Source organism: Leptonotus elevatus, chromosome 15, assembly GCF_054856555.1.
Source record: "Leptonotus elevatus isolate MCC_2025b chromosome 15, RoL_Lele_1.0, whole genome shotgun sequence".
Classification (NCBI taxonomy): domain Eukaryota; kingdom Metazoa; phylum Chordata; class Actinopteri; order Syngnathiformes; family Syngnathidae; genus Leptonotus; species Leptonotus elevatus.
In genome coordinates, this window is record NC_141253.1 from 8,719,483 (window position 1) to 8,745,043 (window position 25,561).

General features: G+C 37.4%; 2 protein-coding genes across 5 annotated transcripts in view; both read left to right on the forward strand.

Moving 5' to 3' along the window:
• The window catches only part of phf24 (PHD finger protein 24), a 28,284-nt gene extending 16,628 nt beyond the window's left edge, over positions 1-11,656 (forward strand). Inside the window, exons 4-9 of one of the 3 annotated variants that reach the window (XR_015097301.1) lie at positions 2,174-2,252; positions 2,565-2,767; positions 4,600-4,761; positions 6,791-6,823; positions 8,481-8,558; positions 9,857-11,656. Coding sequence is in view for 2 of the 3 variants with exons in the window: in XM_086097412.1 (XP_085953538.1) it covers positions 2,174-2,252; positions 2,565-2,767; positions 4,600-4,766; positions 6,791-6,823; positions 8,481-8,558; positions 9,857-9,953 (657 nt within the window). In the remaining variant the exon portion in view is untranslated. Of the gene's footprint in view, positions 1-2,173; positions 2,253-2,564; positions 2,768-4,599; positions 4,767-6,790; positions 6,824-8,480; positions 8,559-9,856 lie in introns of all 3 variants that reach the window. The other 2 variants (XM_086097412.1, XM_086097413.1) reach the window with 2 other exon arrangements.
• A 6,471-nt stretch (positions 11,657-18,127) lies between these two features.
• Positions 18,128-24,012, forward strand: prkab1a (protein kinase, AMP-activated, beta 1 non-catalytic subunit, a). 2 transcript variants are annotated; one of them, XM_086096582.1, is made up of 8 exons: positions 18,128-18,250; positions 18,891-19,077; positions 20,093-20,262; positions 20,353-20,446; positions 20,523-20,637; positions 21,397-21,530; positions 22,044-22,112; positions 23,031-24,011. In XM_086096582.1, exons 2-8 carry the CDS (start codon positions 18,928-18,930, stop codon positions 23,106-23,108), a joined length of 810 nt encoding a protein of 269 aa, XP_085952708.1. In that variant the 5' UTR covers positions 18,128-18,250; positions 18,891-18,927; the 3' UTR covers positions 23,109-24,011. The 2 variants fall into 2 exon arrangements, with proteins under 2 accessions (XP_085952708.1, XP_085952709.1); XM_086096583.1 differs by having other exon boundaries at positions 18,140-18,250; positions 18,858-19,077; positions 23,031-24,012.
• Positions 24,013-25,561: the final 1,549 nt, after the last annotated feature.

A 25,561-nucleotide genomic window follows, 5' to 3' on the forward strand; every position in this document is an offset into this window, starting at 1 on the left:
TTTATTTCATTGAATCTTGAGTGATAAACGGTTATATATTATAATGTAGGGGGTCAAACTGCTCCACTCCAATCCTATAGGTGGCGGTAGTGAATATTATAATGTGTGCAAGCTTCTTCTGCTGGGTCACTATTAAACTTGACCCTAATACAGTCACGCTGAACATTGAAAGTAAAGTTTTGAAGGGCTTTCAGGTGTATTTTTATTTTTTTATTTTTTTGCAGTAAAACAAATATTCAGGCTGTATGCAGTAAGCAGTTTCTTTGCTGATCATGACCCCTGCTAGAAAAATAACAGTCTGTTTAAATTCCTGCAAGAGGCTGAAGAGTGTTTTTGCTCGAGTACCCTTCACTGTGAAGTAGAGGCTTTGCTGTGCTCCATCAGCACTAGGAAAATTAAACCAAATGCCAAACACACTCTGAGAAGCGGTTTAGGGGGGCTTTCAGCCACTGTGAGAAAGGACCCTGAAAGGTCCTCTGTCTTTTGTTGGATACTTCTCTGCGAGAGGAATGAAGACAGGAAGACATTTGTGTCTCGGCCACAGAGAGTGAGGAAGCTCTTAAATGTCACTGGGAAAAAAGTATGTGCAGCATTTATTCCTTTAGATTGTGATTTAGATGTGAATTTACAACAAGGCCCCAAAGCACACTGCTGGATGTTTGGATGAATGGCAGTCAGTAAGAAAATCATACCTCTTCCTATGGCTATGGGCAAAGAGCTATCAAGTCCCAATTCTGGGGCTGCAGCCTTAGGAGGCGCCCGGCCTTTGCTACCGAGATGATAAGTCAGCTGCAAAAGCAAGCTGTCAATTTTCGTAAATGGGAGAGTCTAGTATTCAGGAGAGGATTAAGATGAGATGCTCAAATGAGTAAAAAAAACAACAACACAAAAAATAGCATTTGTGATGCCAACATCCATGTCTTGTCTGTGTTTGGGCCCTAAAACCTCACCTCACCTGACATAGCGTTCATTTGGGAGAAAAATAATTTTAAAAAACAAACAAACAAAACATCACATGGAATAACTTCTTGGTCAAAGATGAACGTACTAACTACTACCTGTTAGTGTTAATTTCCTCAACGAAAACTAAACAAAAATATTTTTAGCTACACACATTTTTCACCGGACTAAAACTAGACTAGACTAGATTAAAAACCCATTAATAAACAATAACTGGATCTAAATCAGTATGCATTTTCGCCGACTAATAAAGACGAGACGAAGATGTACTGCCCTTAATAAAAACTGGACTAAAATCTATGGGCATTTTAGTTCATGAACAAAAACGAGAGAACATTTTATGTGAAACATAAATCTGCTAAGAATAAAATTATGTTTTCTTGGACTAAAATGCTAGATTTATAGTCGACTAAAAGTTGACTAAAAACGGGATGAGGTTAACTAAGTGATTGAAACTGGACTAAAACTGGGACTAAATTTAAAAATGGTATGCCAGTAAATTACATCATATCTTTGGAAATAAAAACGTGATTTGTGGAATCCGAATTGTCTAAAATCGATGTAACCGCAGATATTTCTTGCAGAGCTTCCATTGTTGCAATTCACAATCATTTCTCCAAAGGTTACAATCAAGTTCAAGGTCCCACAGGGGTTAATTCCAAGCACCCTGTCTTTTAATCAATATGTTCCATGTAAGTAGCAACCGATTGCTTGCATCTGCCTGAAAAAGCTCGCCGCTGAAAATGTATCAAGGATTGACCTGGTCTCCGTATCGCAATTTGAGGCTAATGGAGGTTATTTTAGCAATTCTTTTCATCGTCTTAAAAATACAGCTCAAGTAGTGCATTCATTACTCTCTGTGACACTTTCATTTGCTGCTACCCAAGCTTTTTTCAGTCCAATCTTCTGAATAATGTCACATATACTGCATTTAGAGCTCAAATAGAGACTTCAACCATGTTACGCATTGTTCCTTTGTATTTATATTGTCTTCCTGTCATTTTTTACAGTTCTTTTTTTTCTGACACTGGATTTTGACGCATCTAAATATAACTTACACCTCTTTTTCCTTTGAATAGTGCTTTATTATTAGCCCTTGTCTTCTTATATCCTATTTTGAGTAACGTGTAAAGCACTTTCAATGTCTATGATGTGTAAAAGAGACGATCCGATTTGCCAATTAACCAACTCCCCACCTCTCGTTTTCTTGCAGGATAATTTGAACCTACTGTTAACAGATGAAGAAATGTACAGCCTTATGGAGACATTTAAGCAGTGTAAGATCATCCCAGGTGAGTCCCAGGATAACACTGAAAAAACTGACAACAATTTATAGGGGTGATTGTCAGTTGCGACTTTTAATAAGACTGAGGAGAATTGTATTTACTTTTATGGGAATGAGGAAGATTTCTCATAACATAGTATTTACTGCATTAATCACCCTCAGTCTCATTCTCCTTAAAGACTTGTGGTATTCTTTTATAGACCAGCAGGGCAGAGACCTTTCCTTTGTCTGAAATGTGTCAACGGATTGTTCATTTTAATCGGAGAAATGTTCTCAGTGACTAATGAAGGTGTAAAGTAATTGTTCCTTGTCACTGTAGAGTCGTGCCTGGTGTCAGACGAGTTGCTGCAGTACCACCACTTTGTATCCAAGCAGCAGTTTGAAAAGGACCTGACCGATGAGCAAGAGGAAGAAATCCTTGCCCAGTTTGCTGCGCTGGACCCCGAGAAGAAGGGTCACATCGAGTGGCCGGATTTTCTCTACTTTGAATCGTTGGCGGTTTTAAGAAAGTTTCGCACTGAGGTAAAGAAAATGAAATCCATCCATCCATCCATCCATTTTCTGTACCGCTTGTCCTCACAAGGGTCGCGGGGTTGCTGGAGCCTATCCCAGCTGGCTTCGGGCAGTAGGCGGGGTACACCCTGTACTGGTTGCCAGCCAATCGCAGGAAAATGAAATCCATTTCGTTAATTTGATAAATATGGTTACTATGGTTGCACTCCAGGTTTCCTATTTCCCAGTGAAATCAATTCAAATGGCATATTTTCTATTTTGCGAAACAGTTCTAACCAAAACATTTCACACCGTCTTACGTTAACACTTGGATGTTTAAAACAACAACACTGAAGTCTGAGCCAAGACCGGTACGATTGTGACGAGAAATGTGACGTGACTGTTAAGACTGCGGTTGCATTACAAAAAAAAACAGATCCAGTATGTATGCAGTCTAGGGCTACTAGGGATGCCAGGCGAATACAATTTTAAATAAAAATTAATCGCATGACTTCAATAGTTAACTCACGATTAATCGCAAATCTATTCTAAATGTATAGTACAATAAAATGTACAATGCATTTTTTATACTCTTGTCAACATAAAAGTGGAAACACATGTTTAAATTAAAATAAATATGGCCCCATATTTTAGTCATTGATACAGAAATGTCATAATAATTCATACAATTGAGTTAAAATTAAAAAGATGTACTGTACTATAAGAAAAAACGAGTGCGACATTGATTTGTGTTGAGGTCATTTTCTGCCACTAGATGGCATAATTGCATTCATTTGTAAGACATTGGCGACAGCTCAGTGCATTTTTCTTTTTTTATTAAGCGCAATCTAGTCTTTAACAGGAATTAACTTGAGAAATTCTGCACATTTTTAATAGATGCATTATTATTGAATTTATTACTGCAAAGTTTTGACCGGGACGTGTCTGGTGCGTTGTGACTGCAATTCCCCCAGTACATTTTTTACAAGTAAGGGGCGGTCATCAAAACTCATTTGCTCCCAAAAACGTATAAATACGTTCTATTTGAAACATTACCATCCTCCCAAAGACGTAGTTACAGGCTTTGATGCAGCCTCTGAACTGAAGAGAATGCTTGAAGCAATGATAGTTATTGCAAAAAAACGGCCAGCAGTTGGCAGTAGAGTATAAGAGATCAACCAGGGCCATGTTGGAACAAAGCTCATTTACCCTATATTCTAATGCTAGTTACAGCATAACGGAAACAGATAGAAATATAATTTTTTCCTGATGAAAGAAGAGACTCTATTGTTTCTTTTGGTAAGTTGTTTTTATAGCATTATAACACAATATTCTGTGGGCCTTGCAAAATCAGTCAAAATCCAGTAAAACAGCCGGGAGCAAAGGGGGTTGCTTCAGTAAAAATGGCTGGGAGTGAATGAGTTAATCACGTGTTTAAAAAAAAAGAGTGGCGTTAAAGGAACTGTAAATTAACTGAAAATTAACACACTAATTCTGACACCCCATTGGGCTACATATAAATCTTCAAATATAATGATAATTCAATAATGATGATTCAATGGTAGTGTAGTTGTGTAGTATTCAAATCCATCTGAATGTCTGTAGGTGTGAGTATGAGACGTGAATGGCCTAGTGGAATGTTTTTGGAATGCTGCCCATTGATTGACTGTAAGTTTGCAAGTCCGTTCGGATAAACTCCAGCTTACACACAGTCGAGAAAATGGAGGGAAGCTTGACTGGATGGATTTTACCCGACCTGGATCAGACCTTGTTTTCACATTCCAACATTCCATTTCTGACCCTGGATGCTTACACGTCTAAAAAAAAAATGCCATCATCTGATTGTAAATGGCTTCTCCTAGAATTCACTTGTGCGCCTGCTGACTGCGAAGGAAAGAGACACCGCTCGGTTAGTGTTCCTGGGTCTGGATTTGGATGAGGACGGCTTGATCACAAGAGCAGAATGCCGCCAGGCCCAGCAGTCCTGGTTCAACAAGCTCAGCAAAGACTCGCAGTCCTGCAACGTGAGGTGAGTGCATTAACTGAGAGCTATCACGCAGCCAATACGTTCGAAATGATTCATTTTAAAATGCCAACTTTGCTTGTTGGAGACCAAAGTATTTAATCTCATCATTTGTGATTTGTGTTCCAGTATAATATGTCCGACGATGACTACCGGTAACCAATATGCGGTGTTCTTTATCATACTACTTCTAACAAGCAATGCTATTTACATGTCATCCCTCTCCGGCCCCATTTTATGTCTCTAGTTGTATTTTAATGGCACACTGCGCCTGGACTAGAATAGACTATCAAAGACTGAGACAGAAGGCGTGACCGAGGGGTGTTGCTGTCTTGTTGCTGTGCACACGCCTGCACATGCCGCATCCTCGCTGTGTCGTCAGGGACGCAGCCTCGGTTTTCTTTTCCCGGATTATTTCCTTACTGTTAGCAACGAAAGTTCAAAAGACGTCACTGGACAGCTCTTGAGACACAACAAGGGTACAAATTAGGGATGTTCGAGAGCACTTTTTTTCCAGACTGATATGGTGCCCAGTATGAATACTCAACTTTTGAGTAGTCGCGGATACTGATACCACTAGTACCTAAAATTCCACAAACAAAACAATGACGGATAGTTAAAAAAACTAAACAAAAAAGACCTTTATAGCGTTTTCCATGATATACTTGAAACAGTGTTGCCGTCTTTATACACAAATTAAGACTATTGATTTTCATAATATTCTATCATAAAAAAATACATTATTGATTTTTTTTTTAAATGCAATTTGCACGTATGAACACACACACATCACACAATAACATCACACACATTGTTGTTATTATTATTTAGGGGTGGGCCAGTACCGATACCAGGTATCGGCATCGGGTCAATACCCAGCCTTACTTCAAGTTATCGGTATCAAAACGGCAGCTGAGCCCTCTTATAGCAGTTTTACGATCAGGAACTGGTAATGACAAGAACAGAAAATTGCCGTTAATGTCATGTTATTTTAAGGGAAAATGCTATATTGGGATTCTGTAAAGGTCTTTAAAATTATAATTATTGTTTTTTTTTAGGGGGGGGGGGGTACGAGCATGATCGGTACTTGATGACAACTCAAGAGTTGAGTACTGAACACCCCTCATAAAAATAAATAATAATAACAATTATTATTATTATTATTATTATTATTATTATTATTATTTGGAGTAGTAGTAAGTAGTAGTCGTATAAAATGTGAACATCCTCGTCTTTGTTATGCAGTGTCATTGAAGAATGCACATTAACACCAGATAACTTATTAAGAAATTGGACCATAAGGGAAATATACCAGATAATACAAACGTGCCTAATAAAGCTGTATTAATACATCATTCAATGCATAGAGCACATTACAACATAGGCCAATGCTACAAAGCCACAAAGCAGCCTACACTTTCTTTCTTTTTTCTCTCTCTCTTTTTTTTTATTTTTTTTTTTTGAAATGTGCATGTAATGAATACGTTGACTGGACTGGCCACTGTAGTAGTACAGATGTGCTCTATTGCATTCGTCCCCACTGTATTGATTCTTCATTCATTTGGCTCGAGGCGCTTTCAGTAAACACGTTCGATATTGTGCAATATGAACTTTGTATTTGTGGCTGATGACTGCACATTTATCACACTAATATCCACGGGGACATGATATGACAGCTGAGCATATGTATGAATATGGCATCTGACAATCTCCTAATTTGATGATACTCACTGTTTGCCATTTTATTGTTTGTGTGTCAGTGGTGGAAAAAAAATAATTATACATTACTATGAATATGAATATATCAACAACATATAAAATATTTACTATATTACCCTAAGAAGTACTCACTTTCGAGAAGGATCCTCTTGGATTATCTTTACAAGTACTTGCAATGGATTCTCGGTAAATGATCCTTCCGCCGCTGAGACACACTTGCATGTGCTTCATCCGCATCTTCTGATGTCTTATTTCACATGCACCATTCCATCCTGCTTACCTGTTCATCATGCGACATACCAACCGCACAGACTCATGGGACTCTGCGCTCCGATAAATTGCGGGTGAGTGTGACTCAGCAATGTGCACGGCTCATCGCCTTTCTATCACTTCGACACCCATAAGTACACTCTGCGATACTTATCATGCGTGCTCAGGCAACCTATCCATTTAGACTCTTGACAAGAATGCGTCAATAAAGGACTCAAGCAAGCGCCGGAATGAAGTTGATTGCGAGGAGTGTGAGCCCTTCACATGATGAGCTCTTCTTATCTTAAGATTCAAAGCTGGCCTGTAAACATGTGGATTAAAAGCCCCATAATAAAAATGGATATTCTAAATGGAGCGAGCGTGAGTGCACATTGGTTCAACGCATAAAAGTAAAGTGCAACATAATTCAAACCCATTCAAACCCGAAAACGTATAAATGCGTTTTTTAATACTTTGTCCCAAAAACGTATTCATACGTTGTTGTTTTTTATTAGTTTTTTTAATATGCTAGAGCATACATAAGGCTTTGATACCATTTTTGACCTGAAGAGGTTGCTTAAAGCAATGGTAGTTAATACAAAAACGGTCAGCAGGTGGCAGCAGAGTATAAGAGATCAGCCAGGGCCATGTTGCAAAAAGCATTTTCAACAGGTTTGTGAATAATGATGAAACTTAGCTATATTATAATGCTAACAAAACGGAAGCAGATACAAATATACTTTTTTTCTGATGAAAGAAGAGACTCTAATCTTTCTTTTGGTAGGTTCCATGATTTCATAGCAATAGAACAGAATATTCTGTGGACTTTGCAAAATCAGTCAAAACCCAGTAAAACAGCCGAGAGCGAAGGGGGTTGCTTCAGTGAAAATTGCTGGGAGTGAATGAGGTAAAGCTCATTAATTACCAAATTGCAAAAAAGTATGATCGCTGCTGAGAGCAGATGTGCTCTATGCGATATTTATTAAATTCAGTTTTTTTTTTTTTGTTTTTTTTAAGTCAGACGGTTCAAACAAAAAAAATATTGTAGTGATGACTCATACTGAAGATATGGGAGACTGTTTGGGTACTCAGTGAAAAGTAAGAGATCTTGTGTTTATATAATCTGGTTTGACATAGTAAGAAAACATCTTTGACTTTGGAAACATAACATTGAATTACTCAATACAAGTCAAAGTGAAAAATAAGGCAGGTAAACACTTTACAAACACAGCACAAAAGGCACCTTCAGTTACCGCTGTCATGTTTCTTAAAGGTTTTTTTTAAATACAAATTCGACTTTACTAATGCATCAGCGAAGGCTAGTGGTAGACTATGGCACGTTCCAACTATTAACTGGTCTAAAATCTACTTTTAGTCCCCAAATTGCCAGATATGCCAGGCACGATTATTAAGATGTGCTCATTTGTATGCCTTTCTATGAAAATAAGGCTCTTCGTGCAACATACCATCCTTAATATGTTAGTTTACCACATTCATTACAAGTCAAGTATTTCTGCTTGTGATTTTAAATTGTTTCCCACAAATGTCACAAAAAATTAATGAAATGAATCCCAGCCCACCCCACATTTTTTAAACAATTTGATCGCAACAAAACAGTTGACATGAAATGACGATGCATTTACTTATTTTTCTTCTACTTCTTTCAGTGTAAAGCAATTCTGTCACTGTGCTAATGAATAATCACTTTTCTGTGTGTGTTTTTTTGTCTTGCTTTTCTTGTGTCCACATTAGTATAAGTCACGTCGGGCCCATTTGTGAGAGCAGCCCGGCCAGCTCCAGCAGCGAACAAAGCAAGACTGATGACATTCGGTTTGTACTCTTTTACTGTGTGGACTTTACAAAATCCTTAATCGTGCACATACAGATTAAGACACCTCGTAAAACGATATTTTAAATCCAAACCGTCATTTAGCAATGTTTATTAATAATGTTGCATCATACTGAAAGTGTTTCTAAATTTGATGCCCCGCTCATAAATCTTATTAATGCCACCAAAATATCATACAGAATGTCTCTCAGTGGGATGGAGCAGAGCTCTAAACTGTTCTGCAAGTTGTCAAGTTAAATATTTATCAGAGAACATTCTGACACGCAGTCAAAATCAGACTTCTGACTGGTGCCATGTGACAAATCACGAATGAAAAAGAGGGCAGACACGCCACGATGATCTTGACAAAGCCAAAAATAACCACCCTAAAATAATGAAGAGGTTTTTTTTATTAGTTTTTTTAAACTGATTTATTTTTATTCAGTGATGGATGTTTAAAAAGGGCTCAAGGAGCAACTATTTTGTTTTTTATACACCAGGCTAGGCATTTTACTTTATTACTCTGTAGCACTTTGAGATTGCATTACAAATAAATTTATTATTATTATTATTATTATTACCACTTAAATTTCATTTAAAAATATTTATATTAAATTTAAATATTAATACATTCATATTAAATTGAAAATTATGCTTAATTTCAAATCATGAATATAATTTGAGAAATACCGTTAAATACATTTATTAAATATATAATACAATTTACACCATTTTTTTTTTAGCTTAGTCCAACAAATCTTTATAATTTATTATTATTATTATTATTATTATTATTACCACTTACATTTGCTTTAAAAATTTAATGTAATTTAAATAAATTCATATTAAATTGAAAATTATGCTTTTAACAAAATCATGAATATAATTTGAGAAATAAAATTCAATACATTAAACATTTATTCAATAAAATAAAATTAATAAAAAATTATTAACATATAATATAATTAACAAATTACAGCATTTTTGTTTTGTTTTATTTTTTTTAGTTTGGTCAAAATCACTTACTGTACTTGAATAAAAAGCCTTGTCTAGACAACCAGAAATCAATCATATATATTTTTGTAACTTTTAAAGCTGACACATTTCAACAACATCCTTAGTTTTTATTGCATTCATGTGTAAATCATAACTTAGAACTTTAGTGTATAGCAGATTCATGAAACGATTAATTTTCCAATTTAGACTTTAATCCACTGTAATGACCTGTAAATGAAAGAGCATGTCATTGATTAAAGCAGTGGGCCAGTAATGTGTTTTTAATATTGTCTGTCTTCAATAGGCCAACATCATGGGCCGACTTCCTCAGGGAGAGTTCCATCTACATCTTGGCCGCGCGTCCCAATAGTTCGGCCATGCATATCCGTCTTCCCTTATAGTCCAGGACCCTGCGCCATACAAAAAGTGGGAGGGGCAGGGGGAGGGATGTACCTTATAGTGTGCGGGACGAGCAAAACCTGATGACACCGTGAAGAACGGCTGCTGGATGAAGCAAGAAGAGACAGCGGTTCAACCGTCTGTCCTCCTCAGTGTGATCTGGAAGCCGACAAAAACAACAACAACAACAACAACAACATGAATGCTGACTGGTGTGAAGTGAGTGACAGTAGGAGGGAAAAATGAGGAGAGGTGTTGAAAACCCACAGAGTGAAGAAGTAGACTGGCTGCTGGCGCTATTTAAATGACCGACACTCGACTCAACGGCTTTCCGGCTCGAACTAACCTCTCTGTGCGGGTACATTACTTTGACAGGCGGTCAAGCATTAATTCCTTTGGGTCTCGTTATGTCTTTATGAGAGTTCCTTGCTACTGTAATGGCATTGTGTTTATTTGCTATCACATTGTTAATCACATCACTCAGAGGCACATGCAAAATTCCGTTTTTTGGCACACTTCGTGGATAAGCATCTTTGAGGATGTTTACCTTTGCAGGCAAGAGAACATATATCAAACAGAAATAAATGTAATAGAGCTGCTATACAAACTAGTCTAATTTATTATAAATGCATTACAAATCTGTATTTATTCGTGTATCCTCAGATGTACACTGTATTTTATTCACTCTAATCCAGTGGTTCTTAACCTTGTTGTTGGAGGTACTGAACCACACTTGTTTCCTGTGCGTATTCACAGAACCCTTGATCTGATTTTTTTGTTTTTTATTCAAGGCATAGGGATAGGGTTTACCTTTTCATCGAATCTGGCTCTCTTTACCTTCCTTCCTTTTGTTCCTTTAGTTTAGCTAGATGGCTAGTTTTGGACTAGAATTGCTCAACTTGGTATTAAAAAAATCATTGCGTTAGGTTGCTGACTCCCATCACTCAACTCAACTCTATATTTATAGAGCACTTTAAAACAGCCGCCATTGTTTTCTTAAGGGCAGCAGATAGAATGAAAACAGAAGGGGGGCCAACATTAAACCCTGTGGAACACCATACATTCCGTTATATTTGTGAATTCATATTCCACGTATTTGTCTGACCACTCTCTTTTTTTTGCTCAACAGTTAATATGAAGGGATTACAAATTATACACAAATCACACGACGTACCATCAGAACAGTCACAAGTCGACTACTGAGTGCACTAAATTCCCTGACTCACCGAACGCTATGGTGGGATTCAACCCAGGTTAAGAACCACTGCTCTAATCCATAAATCTTTGTTTTTCCAAGGTAGTTTAAATATGGATGTGACCCAGTTTGTGACATTTATATATTGCCATTAATTACATTTGTTCCTGTTGTGCTGAGCGACATTTTTGACACGGTGGCAACATCTGCGATGAAATGCACCTTGAGAGCGCAAGAAGATGTCGGACAACTGTGACAGAGACATTTATGCTGATAAGGTGCCAGGGCTGTTACATGGGGAACAGTTACATATGTTTCTATGAAGGTTTAAATGGGCACAAGATTGCTGATGAGCGACTAGAATAACAACTAGAGCTTCATGTATGTGTGAATGCCCTGTAATTAAGTTTTAAAGCTAGTTCTGCTTTGTGAATAAATTATGATTGACATGAAATGTGGTTATGTGAGGGATGTCACACTGCTAAGAATAAATGCATGGCATTAACTCTCCTGGGAGGTCTTGTGTTACTGTCTTATCTCCCTAAATATGAATAAAATAAAGGATGCAAGTGCATGGAGTGCAGGGTTTAAAATGAAAATCATGTGTCATAATTTTACAGACTCAAAAATCTGACTAATTGCAGTTTTTTAGAGCCATGGTGAGTTAATAAAGGATTTATCTGGCACAAGAAACTCCTCTGTAATTGGTGGTGGTTGGGGTTGAGGGGTCGGGGGGATATAAAACATCAATAAAATAAGCACAGGGATTTGTTGTTATTACATTCATTATCTTTGCACCTGTGGGACGTCTGGCTGACTACACGTGCTGCAAAATCTGTTATAGTTGGAAAATGACTGAAGGATGGATCACAGAACAATCTCCACAAACGATGAGCAATCAGTAGGCTTTATTGAACTAAAAGTGCACGCTAACATGAAGTACAAAAAAAAGAAAATATTGATATTCAAAAACGATGACTAAAAGGTGGAGCAACAGTAGAAGCAATTCGCATGAGTACAACTAACAAATAAACACATCTAGTCTACTCAAGGTAGAAACACAGAAAAGTGAAAAACCACTATAGTAATGACATGAAAACCAAACAAACGGCGAGTACCTCTGGCAGGAACAAGATGACACAATACTGGTAACTAGCAAAGCAAAAAAGTGGCAATGGCAAAGTAATTATCGCAAAGCTGTTCCGGTTTACGAGACCTACGTTTTTAGGACGACCATACTTGGCGAGTTTACGAGACCGTGCTTTACGTTCTGCATATTGAGAAACAGCCACTGAGTAAATTGCTAAGGAGGTTACACCTAGTGATGGGAAAATGAAGCTTCATGAAGCACTTGTGATATTTTTTGACTCCCCTAGATGGTGCTCTTGGTTTAAATATAAAGGCTAGTGCAAAGGAAATCGATTACATTTCCACTGCATCTTTCAACCAAGAGTGGCATCTAGAGGCGTCAAAAAATATTACAAGTGCTTCATGAAGCTTCATTTTCCCATCACTAGTTACACCTACCGACATTCCAGAAAAGAACCGTGGAGATAAGAAGTCAGGAAGACTGAACATGACACAAAAAAAAATATCTATGAAACTTTGTGCAGAAGAAGAACAATAGATACATTCTGGAAGCAACACTTAAGTCACAAATATTTCCGCCCACCCCACAATGCAAATGCTATCCAAATCCGTCTTCTCACATCATTCTCCATAAACCTGAGAAATAGCTTCTGACTCAAGCGCAGTAAACGCATAGCGATGTGTATTTTTATTTATTTATTTCTATATCTTAACACATTTTTTTTAAATGTGAGAGACCCCACGCATGTATATCTCCACTATAGAAACTCAGTCATCCAGGTGTGAAGATGCGTAGGATCTGTGTAGGTTTAGCGCGGCTGATATCTGAACTAAGCAGTGATTGCAAAAATATGGGAGATGATTGAGGGTGGCAGCTGCTCTTTCAGCTCCCCTTTGTGCTCTACAGCACCAAGAGAGCGAGTGTGTATGTGCGCGCCAGATCCTATTGGGATAAATTGTTTGGTTATATAGCTCGCAGTTTACTGGAGTGGACAAATGTCAGTTTCCATGACCCAATTACTAGAGTTCTGGCTACTGCTGTTTTTGCCCCCGTTTTTTTTATTTTTTATAAATCATTTGTGTAGATGCTTACATTGGGTTTTTTTTAACGTTAGTTTAGCTTATTTTTCAGTGAGAAAGGTCGTTATTGTGGGCTGAGAACAAAATTCTGCTTGGGGAGAATATTCTATCCTATTCATCGTTCGTTGACGGGGAATTGGTGGGACAATAATGCTGCATTCCATGAAGGTGGGAAGTCGGAGTTTTACAACTCCAACTTCAAAGGACAGCGACTTTACCGACCGGTTAAAATCGAAACGTCAGTCGACAATAGCGAACCCTATGAGACAAAGACCGTGAATGGCAAAACATAATTTACACATTTATAAGCATGTAAATCTATCACTTTATTATACCATTAATTTATAGTTTTTCGTAAAAAACTTAACTTTACGTAGCCTAACGTGATGAACAATTTTTCAGAATCAGCCATCTTTGTTGTTTACAGTTCGAACACTTTCAGGTCGAAACGGTCAGATTCCAATTTCCAAGTGGGATGTGTCCGACTTCCCACCTTCCTCGAATGCAGCATTAGAACAAAAAAAATCTAAATTGGGAATTTGTACTGGCAGCGTAAATCCGGCATCTGTGTGTGGCGAATGTTTTAGAGTGGCCTTTCATTGTGACCAAAGCAAGAAGCAAGCACAGCTGTGCAATAATCCTTCACTCTGATTAACATCACCTGTCAGCTGTATTTGCGAATGCTGGAGCAGAAATGACATATACCTAAATGGCATCAATCTTGATTGTGCAGATTATACATGCAGGGTATGTACTGCACAGACTAAAAAAAGGAAAAGTGGGACTTTCTATTATTAATGTGTTTTGGGTTTAAATTAAACAGTTTAACCACAAAAATAACAAAAAGGCAAAAAAAAGGTACTTGGAATAATCCAAAAAGCTTAATTCACAAAAGTTCAGAATAACAGAGTTCAAAGTAATTAGGATGAAGAACTACAACCAAGGGCGCAAACAAACACACAGGAAGCACGTGAGTGACGTTGAATTGACAAAGACTAAATTGGAAGGAAAATCGGATATATCCGAGTCGTTTTTTCCCAGTTCCGACCTGAAAGCGTTTGAGGCAAAAGTAAACAGCCAAAATGGTGGATAGTGATAAATTGTTTTTTATTTTGGTCCTCAAAACTCATTTTGACCCCCAACAAACTTGCCTTCTCGCAATCTTGCTTCATTTATTGTTTTTATTTGTATTATTTCATAAGCATTTCATACAGTTCAGTAGTTCACAGCATAATTTCATGCAGGGAGATAGCGGCATACTGTCACGTACGTTGTGTTACGTCACGTGGAGTTAAAGCTATCTCGATTTATACTCGTGTAAATTGAGTTTTACAATTCACGGTCTGTGTTTCCAAAGGGGCCGACATTTTTAGAGTGACGTCACATTGTAGTCTGTTGGTGAAGTCGGGGTCCTTTTTTTTTTTCCTTCCCGACTTCGCAAGTGGGATTTCCGAGTTCAAGGGGTGTTCCCGTACACACTTCCTGGCTTGAACTCGAAAAAGTCTGACTTCCGACCATCCTCGAATGCAGCATTAATACAAACAAACTGACGAGACCACGAGAGATACCTGGACAAGACACACGCAGTTGAGGGAGCTAGTGATGGGCATGACAGATCTTTTAAGTGAACTATTCCGTCCGTTCTTTGCTCGACCCTTATGGCTTTTTGCCTACTTGCAATTGGAACAGTACTTGGGCCGCGACTGATGACGTGTCAAGACATCACAAGGATGTAAGAGCAGACAAGAATGCAGATTGAGAAACGGCCATAATATCGCTTGAGGTCGATCAAAAGCACCTGCCTGCTCTTTTGCAATGGTACAGACAATAATCGAGACACAATAGAAAAACGGAGGTTAAAAGAAGAAAATAAAACATTTAGAGGTCATGTGTGGGAGGCGAAATCATTTTGTTGAGGATGTTACGCAATTATTTCATAACACATTCAATAACATTCTTCTTCACAGGTCTTTTTCTGAATTCAATGCAGTCATTTAATGGAAGTGGAGACTCAGTCTCATCATGGGAAAAACTTCCACATTTTGTCATTACCGGTCACAAATGCACATTTCAAAAGGATATTATTTTGAAATACTTTACCTCACATTTGGATGCAATGTTTTACGTGCATATTTAAAAATATAAATTTCCTGATAAATACACATTAATTCAAATTGTTGCCATACTCTACAATTTTACCATAATACACATGTATTTGGTTAAAAACATTTCAAATTTGACAAGATTAATCCTTTTTTTTTTTTATTAGTGCTTAAATGTTGTCTGATCTTTTACATTTTGCTGGTCTACTTTTACACAAGCAAATTCAAATTAATAATTTTGTAGAAAGTGTCGTTAAAAAGAATCGTATGAGATATTGCACATTAAATGGGTGTTGTTGCACAAATATCCTTAGATTCCTGCATCTTTTACAGTATAGGCCGAAGACAGAAACTCAAGAATCCCTTGATAATATGTATTATGAAGAAAAACATAACACGTACAACAGCAAAACCTGAAAAACAACATCCAATCTAAATCCAGTCATCTAGGCAATAATTTTAATGACACAGATGAGACATAGTGGTGCATAACGGAATTGCAATCGTGAAGCTGATTCGTTAAAAGAGAGGAAAGAGGCGGGGTTGACATCACAGATTACTAATTACTGCTTTATCAAATGACTGCAAAATACAACATGAAATAGTTGATGTATAAACCTAATAAAACACACAATCATCCAATTTGGGATCGTTTTTGTTGATACGTTTTAGTAGAGCCCTAAGAACTCAGTCTTGGGTGTTTTTGTGAGCCCAACTGCAAGGAGCATCTACTTTTTTTCAACATATTATTGACACCAACGCTATATTTTTAGAACCACCTCCACAAGAAAAAATGTCACTTTCAGAACAACCATTTGCCCGTCGCATGCTGTGTCTGTGCAGGCAATTATGGCAGCCTTCTAACAAGCTGACGTTTATTCTTTGGATGACAAAAAAAAAACACACAAAAAACCCCCGCCTCTCTCATACATGCGGAATCGGAGCTGAAATACGCAGTTGTGCTGCTTCACATTAAATTGCATGAACAATATAGTCTAACAAGGAATAAATGCTGGGAAGAGAGAAGAAATATTTATGAACTGCTTGTAAATGTCATCTCCTGAGACATTCTAAGTAACAGGGCCTTGTTATGTGTACTTTCATCTGTGGTCCAGTGAAGCTTAACCTTCTTCCCGCCCCCTTTCGCTGCCCTGCTGGACTCTTCTTTTAATTTAGCGCCTCATTATGAGCCAAAGCTACCAGCGTCCCCTTGGGTCTGGGGGATGTTGGAGTTCTGAGCAGGGGGTCATCATTAGGTCCATTACATGCCTGTGTTGAGGGGGGGGGGGGGGGGGGGGGTTGGTATATATGAAGCAAAACATTTTTTTTCTTTTAACACACCTCAGTTATTGTCGGCTTCTTCTGAAAAAAAATGGAGGCTGAGATCTGCACCCTATAAGATGGACAAAACAATTCATCAACAGCTACAGTATATTTACATTTTCTGCCTTAAATGTTTATTGTACGATGTATTGTATATTCATCCATGTCGTGTACATGGACCCTCTATACGGTTGAGATGTCTCCACTCCTTGGGGAGGATAAAGAATATATGACTGCAAGTTGCTTAATGATGCGTCTACAATTATGTGTAAGCATTAAGCCAGCATACTAAGTTTGCACTCATGTCAAAGCACAAACAACGGTTGAGTGTCCCTCATATTTTAAATACTTGTAAGTCGGGCCGCTCGGATCATGGGGGACTATTGTACTGTTTACAGAGCAGTGCAGTACAAAATTCATTTCAAGCAATAATTTATAAACTGTGTCTGACTTCTGTTATGATTAAGTGGTATAGACTCTGCTTAGCAACAAGCAGCTTTGCAAACATTTAATGTGACCAATTCTGTTGACCTACTTTTCAGCATTTAAAGGATATATTTGATTTTAGAAATGTTGATATTTCTTGTCTGCGTGATGTGTGACAAGGAAGAGGAATTGAAAGTGTATGTCCATCTATTTGTTCAATTATCCTACTAGAGTCGCCATATCACTCACACTCAAATCTATTTATTTATTTATTTCAAATTCAATTTAGAGTAAAAACAAGAAAAAAACATAATAGCTGTCCGTTTTTCCCCCCTGCATTATTAAGTGTCATCAACACATAAAGTCAGTTAAGACCAAATTTATGAGGTCTAGTTGGTTCAATTTTCGAGCAAAAGCAATTTGTGGAGCAATATAACAAACACGCACCTGGAGACCCTTTTCAAAGGTTACAATATAAATTGTGGTTTAAACGGTATACAAAACATGAGTAGGAAATTCCATCAATAGTGAAGTCACTCAAACAGAGATTTGAACCTTTGACCCTGGAAAGTATGATGCTCTATTAACAGGGCACTTGAGATGTACAATGCATTTCCATGTTATTACATTTCTGCATCATGTACGTTACTGAGCCTATTTTTTTTGTATTGACCAATTATAGTTTTATATTGTGTTACTGTTGTTACTTCCTCAAAATGAGTTTAGGTTTGTATACTGTTCAAAGGTGCCTACATTTGTAAAGGCTGAAGCAATTCAAATTGGCACTTGCATGATGCTGCCATCTAGTGCCAAAATTATATATAACATGTTTGCCATATGTTTTTATATTTTAGGCCTACGGAATAGTAAATAGCTCTATTCGTACACAAATGTTCAAAAATATTGACGTAATAATCACGCGCGTGTTGGTAAACACCGCAACGCTGTTGCTTGTACGGTCTACTGCGCATGCGCAACATGCAGGAGGCGCAGTTTGAATGTTTATGTTTTTGGTGACCGGAGGAAATGTGACGGGAGAACTGACATACCATCAAAGTCATCCTTCACCGTCGTAACTCTGCAGGTAAATGAGCATATGCATTGGCAGGCCCACGTATTATTCGGTGGAATTCAGCCGCTGTTATCATTTGGGGCGATAACAGAACTAACCAATGAACCGTAGAAGGGAGCGCTAATCTTAGCCGCTAGCTTGCAGCCGTTTAGTAGACAAACATAACGGTACCGTTTATCGCTCATGTAACCTTACCATTACGGTCTGTTTGTTTCGGTAAACGCTCGATTGCAATGATAATGCAGTAAAGGACTATTGGTTTTATCCCACGTCACACCGCTGCTGTATGACTATTCAAAATGGACATTTGTTTATATCGGCTGGCAGCACGCTTGGAAGAGGTCATCATTTCCTGAAAAACGCTGCACAGTATTTAGTTTGACATTGTTAATGCATTCGGAAAAAAAAAAGTCAGTCGTGGTGGTAAAATAAGTAGTACTAATTCATGATTCAACCCCTGTACTTGTAAGTACATACGTGCATAAGTAAAATACATGCCACTATATCAAATGCACAATAAAAAGAATCACTGGATTAGTTAACAATTTAAAGAACAACTTGTTTTTGCTTTTACCCCCAAGCCACATCTATTAATCATTGATTAACTAATTTATTTAAGGTCAGGAGTTGCTCATGTCCTTGCATCTTGCAGTCAGCCACCTTGAAGCAGATCACCCAGAAACGACGCAATGGGGAACACAAGCAGTGAGAGGGCTGCGATGGGCCACGGGGACAAGGCCCAGCGGAGGGACAGCAGGGGCACCAAGGATGGCGAGAGGCCCAAAATTCTCATGGACAGCCCTGAGGATGCCGATATTTTTCACGGTGAAGACATGAAAGTAGGTCATACTTTTTTTCATCCAAATTGACTGAGCAAGGTCTTGGAAAAGTCATTTGGATGAATTTGATATAAGGTTAGAGGTGTTCATAGATTATTTTTCACCCATTTTTCAATGCTTAGTACTGGGAAAGTATCCCAAAGTTTTTGTTCCATGTACAAATGCATCTCAATAAATTAAAACACAGTGTACTTTGACCTACAATTGACCTGACTTATAAGTTGTTTTTTCTTGATATAAGCGGTCATTCTGCCGAGTTGTGCACTTTTTGCTTTGACTTGTGAGCAAAAATTTTCTATATGAACCACCATATCGTGTAACTTTGCCTTAGGAAATTCTGCTAGCTTAATGCTAACAAATAATGTTGGTGTTGTGGTGATATAACAATTTAAGCAAGGATATTTGAACACATACAGATAGACATACTCACAGACACTCTTTATCCTCTGAAAAAATAACCACAGCTTACTTTTTTAAATGTATAGCTATGTCTGTATAACCTTTTTTAATTCTTTACTTTCTATTTACATGGTACTTTTTGTTGTTTTAAGGTAAAAGATCATTTGAGATGTAAGCGTGGTAATGGAACAAATTAAGCTCATAAATCAATGCACCACTGTATCGTGAAAAAGTAGTTCAGTTGAAAAAGTACAATGTATAAATTCATTACATGCAGGCTGAAATATGTAATGATTTAATTTGGTCATTTTGATTATTATAGCTTGCATCCAACAAAAACCCAAACTTCACCATCTCAAGAAATTACAACAGTACATAAGTAAGGGAAAACTATTTTTAAATTAGAAATCAGGTGGGAATTTGTTTTCTGAGAAGTATTTTTTCATTGTTCAATAAATCTCTAAAATATGAATTTCCCTTTTTCCATATAATGACTCAAATTTGGGAAATTGCTATTTATCATTTTATTTATTTATTCACAGATTTAATTAGCTGTACTATTTGTTGCAGCTCAATAGTAAATAAATGTCATATCATGGTTTTATGCTCACTGCAGGCTCCTTTAGAGAAAGAAGAGTTCCTTGCATGGAGGCAAGATTTAGAAGCGGAAGGCAAAGACCCAAGTTTAGACCGACCAACCGTGTTTCGCTGGAAAGGCGATGGCAAAGAGGTCTACCTCTCTGGATCCTTTAACAATTGGGCCAATAAGATTCCCCTGATTCGAAGGTGAGGAGAGTGAGAGTTATTTGGAGTATGTGCCTCTCTGTTTTGATTGTCTACTAACATTTTTGTTGATGCCCTCATTTCTTGTCAAAGTCAAAACACATTTGTAACCATTGTGGAGCTACCTGAAGGGGAACATCAGTACAAATTCTACGTAGATGGGCAATGGACTCATGACCCAGCTGAGGTGTGCAATAAATAAGTAGTTTTAGTTTTTGTGATCTTTTTTTATTTTTATTGACGGGCTTGTTTTTCCTTTGCAGCCTGTTGTTACAAGTCAGCTGGGTACAGTCAATAACATCATCCAGGTGAAGAAAACAGACTTTGAGGTGTTTGACGCTCTCATGGTGGACTCACAGAAGTGCTCAGACATGTCAGGTGAGTTTTAACAAATGGTAACATACCGAGACAGAGCTGTGCTTATCAACCTGCAGTTTCACTTTGCTGCCCCAGCGGTCCACTCTCTGAAAAGTGGATGTTGTCATTATTGAGTCAATTTCCACAGCCTCCTCAGTAGATACTGTAGAGTGTACTTGAAGCAGTCCCAGTCAGACAGTTTCTTTCTGTTTTTATTTTTTTCTGCTATTTTGTCCCGCCCCTAAACCCCCCCCTGGTTTTTCTGTTTTTGGTTAGCAATCCAAAAAAATTATAAAAAATCAGGTTTTTGATGAATGTGCATAGAACTCTGGTGGTTTTCTATACCTCCAACAAGGTTAAGAAAAACTGTTCCAAACAATTCTGTGAATTTTATCCTGTACAAAAACCGGCATGTACGGAAGCGTATTGCATTCGCTTGGGGAAAAAAAAGAGGTACAAAAAACCTCAAGAAACAGAAGTTGGTGCTGTTTTTCAGATTTTTTTTCCCCCGTTTAAAAAAAATAAGTAATATTCCCCGTTTTTCTGGATTTGTATTCTGTTTTTCTGATTATTTTTCCCTCCTGTCCCCCCATTTTTCAGAATATTTTTTGACAAAAAAAACCCCTCAGTAAAACTAAAAAATAAATCAGAAAAACAGGGGGGGATTACACGAAAAACAAAGGTCCCCCCAAAAATTTTTTTTTCTAAGTCAATGCAATATGCTTCCGTAGGCATTCTACTATAATTTGAGAATATTTGTGATGTCCCGATCTGTCTTAGACCTCTCCAGCTCTCCCCCTGGGCCGTATCACCAGGATGCTTACGTTCCAAAACAAGAGGAAAAGTTCAAGTCTCCACCCATACTTCCACCTCATCTGCTACAGGTCATCCTTAATAAAGACACTGGAATATCTGTAAGTAGAAATGCAAATCAGTAAATTTTTATGACTCCATTTTGTAAAGTGGTAATGCATTGATTTCCAGTTTTGACCTAAGCACGGTATAATAGTAGTATGTAGTTAGCATAGGAAAGACTCCAAATTGGCCATTTGCGTGAATGTGAGTGTGAATGGTTGTTTATCTATCATTTGTGCTCTGCGTTTGGCTGCTGAAAATGGATGGATAGATTGATAATCACTTATGGTCATTATTAAATATATTGTAAATTTGTCGAATTCCAAAATTGATAAGCTAAACCTCTTATGGTATGTTTCCATACGCAGAACTATGTCGAGGAAAAACAAAACAAGAACAAAACGGCGGTCGTACGAATATGTCCAATATGAATTCACATGTATGACGGAACATATGGTGTTCCACAGGATTCAATTGTGGGAACTCTTGTTTTTCTTTGGTGGGGTTCAGTACATCCGAAGAAATCTACAAGTGCAATGATTCACCATTGAAATGGTTGTTTTTGTGCCTAGTGTGATCCTGCACTCCTGCCAGAACCAAACCACGTCATGCTCAACCACCTCTACGCGCTCTCCATCAAGGTACGGTCTACTTCCTGTTTTTGTTTTCACCGGAAACCATGAGCACTGCCTTTAACTGCCACAGCTGATGTGTTGATCTGTGGATGAGAACATGCCAGCGATGATAACAAGCTGCAGTCTGAAGGAGAGATAATGCTGTTTTTTCTCAGCGTGACCGGAAAAATAAACTGAACACTCATGCCAAGATAGACATAGAAAACACACGGTGGGTTAAATACGGGAAAAGGGGGGGGGTGGAAGCATACACTTGTGGCATGCTCGCACCTTCCCAGCTGAGTCACACTTAGTACTTTCCATATCAGTAGACAGCTGCTCAGACAGGCACTTTTTCCACTTGGATATGTCTGTACCAGAAGTGTGAGTTCTCTGTGTGTGTGTGTTCTTCAAAGCAACACAGGTGTTTGACTGCAGATATGCAACTGTGATCAAACATACGAGCAAGTGCTGGGTAAAAGGCTGATTTATATATGAAATCAATGATGAAAATGCTGGACAAGCTCTACATGCTGTTTGTCATGAGGCTCTTTGATGCTGTTTCACTTTTATTTTTTTAATGTTATTCTGTGGATGTTTTCTTTTAAAAAAAAAGAAGAAGTTTTCCCCAGCCCCGAGCAACTGTGATGTCATTTTAGGTGGACGGCAAGTGGCAAAATGGCCGCCTCCTGGAATGGATACGAACTGATTTTGCTACTGAACTCATATTCCACAAACACAATATTAATCAGAATGTCGTGTTTAGACTAGTTAGGGGCACATACAATATTTTTATTGTGAAAATATATTTTGATTGAATTCCACTTTAAAAATAATTATAATCATTACCTTGCCACTGACCTCCCATGCATAGCATTTCATACACAAAGCAAGAAAGACAAATTTTATGTCACAGCTACAGAATTATTTTTATTTCTTTCACAGGATGGGGTGATGGTGCTTAGTGCAACACATCGCTACAAGAAGAAGTACGTCACCACCTTACTTTATAAACCAATCTGACGGAAGATCGGGACAGTATTAACTGTGAACCAATGTGAAGTCAAGTAGCAATACCCAAGGATGGATCTACCTTTTACCTGTTAAATCTGTGGAGCTTTGTAGAAAAATATTGATTTAAAAATAATATATATTATCACATTATGCTAACTCTGTTGAGTTATGTAGTGTCGTACACAAGATGACTTGAGAAAAACAAAAACCTGAAACCTGCAATTCATATAATGTTCTTGATGAGCTGTGTAGAAACTCGTTAGGACAGAAGTATCCACGTATACACGTGATTGAGTCATTTGACCTTGCACAAAGCTTTTAACCTTTGGTGTGGATCATTTCTATTCCATGCAAATATTTTTTTGTTGAAAACACGTCACACTTCAATCATGGCTGCTTTGTGAACAACCAAAACAACCCAACCCAAGCTCATGTTTTGTAGTCGTCTTCAATCTTACATAAACCAATCTCCTACCAAGATGCAATATATTGACAGACCAATTTACACCACTGTTGTGTGGTATCAAAATTATTGACGACAGACATGTTGGCAAACATCAAAGTATAGTTGACATTCCAATGCAGTTGTCAAGGTTTGAAATGTGTGACTTCCTAGTTTTGTGGAATGCAACAATAGAGGTTTTGGAGGTCGTTACATGTCACATGTAATCAAAACCAACATAGGCGTGTTGAACATGAGACCACAAAATATTTTCAGAAATATTTAATCAATTGTCTACTCCATGAAAACATGCGTCAACGTATTTGAAGGGAACAATGCCCTGTGGTAGCTCTCCACTGTTTAAATTCCTTTGCTTACTGCTTTGTGAAGAAAAAAAATTAAGTTGATGTAATTAGGTACTTATTTTCAGAGGTGGCAAATCCAGGTCCAGAAAGTAAAAACCCTGCCATAGTTTGGCTTTAGCCCCTTGTGCTAGCTAGCTAGCTAGCTAGCTCCCTAGCAGGTAACCAAGCACCCGGGGAGCTAGCTAGGGAGCTCCCTAGCTAGCACTAGGGGCTAAAGCCAAACTATGGCAGGGTTTTTACTTTCTGGACCTGGATTTGCCACCTCTGCTTATTTTACATAACACTGACATTTGTATTGTTTTGCATGACAACATTGAATGTAAACTGTGTGTTCTGTGAAGTCATGAGAATTCATTAGAAATGTAATCCATACTAATTAGTTGAAAAATATATATATTTAGTTTTTCCTATTATGCCCTCATTGCCTTTTAATGCTGGCAATATTTGTCATTTTGTGGCAAAAATAGTGTTTATAACACAAAACGCCCGTATCTTTTGTAAAGTTTATATAACGGCCCCAAAACTTAATAACTTAACATCAGACAAAATTCCCGTAACATCACAATATTTTATGACATGTCTAAAATACAATCCTTCTAAGATACAATCCTGCATTCAGAACTACCCTTGCACAACAGAGTTAATAATACCATCATATTTCGTCAACCACAAAATACAAATACATTCCAGAATTTTATACATGCAAAATATTACGATAAAAACGGCTCTAGTGAGCACCGTAAGTGGCCCCTTAAAAACTTCTACAGTGTATTAAGGATTATTTGTAAAGGTTTCTGGATAAATTATAAAAAAAAAATGTACCACAGTTGAATGTGTGTGTGTGTATATATATATATATATATATATATATGCTGTATACGTATAAAAATATATTGAATCCAGATCTACCCCAACAGAGTTGCTCTTGACATTTAAGCAGGGCTGGTTGAACAAATAGACAATCAATCAACATCAGCGTTTATGAAGCACTGTCTGTGATCAATATATTATTTATGGTAAAGTCGAATATATTTTGTTTCCGGCGATAAAGGGACACATGGATTTCCCATATTTCATGAAGGTTGATGGCTTGAAATGCGCTCACTATTAGATAGCATCTGATTTGTGAGTCATTATTATAACTGCCACCATTTTATTTATGGTTATTTATTCACATATTTATGTTCAACACTCTTGGCCAGTAAGCAATCTTTCTAATGATTTATTAGAAAAAAGATTGACATTTGTTCTGTACTAAAAATGTTGCTGTTTTTCACTCCTTTATTAAAGAGCAACATAAGATTGACTTTGCTTCATTTCATGTTTTTTATACTCACAATTGAAAATCTCATTCATCACAAATTAAAAGAAAATTTTTGTGTGTCAGAGGAGTATTTTGACTGTACATGGTAAACACCCCCAAAAAACCGAGAACTTAACAATCCAATGAATTCAAGAGTGAAGGAAGAAAAATATAATATATATATAATATAATATAATATAATATAATATAATATAATATAATATAATATAATATAATATAATATAATATAATATAATAACATTAAATCATGCCATTTAAGAAACAATGTTGGAATATTTTGGGTGGCACGGTGGTGATTGGTTAGCACGTTCGCCTTCCAGTGCAGAGGACG

Bases quoted from the DNA above. Each gene is read 5' to 3' on its own strand.
- prkab1a (XM_086096582.1), top strand. From the start codon at position 18,928: ATGGGGAACACAAGCAGTGAGAGGGCTGCGATGGGCCACGGGGACAAG. The intron at 20,447-20,522 runs GTGTGCAATAAA...TTTCCTTTGCAG, and splicing joins GGACTCATGACCCAGCTGAG to CCTGTTGTTACAAGTCAGCT. The intron at 20,638-21,396 runs GTGAGTTTTAAC...GATCTGTCTTAG, and splicing joins GAAGTGCTCAGACATGTCAG to ACCTCTCCAGCTCTCCCCCT.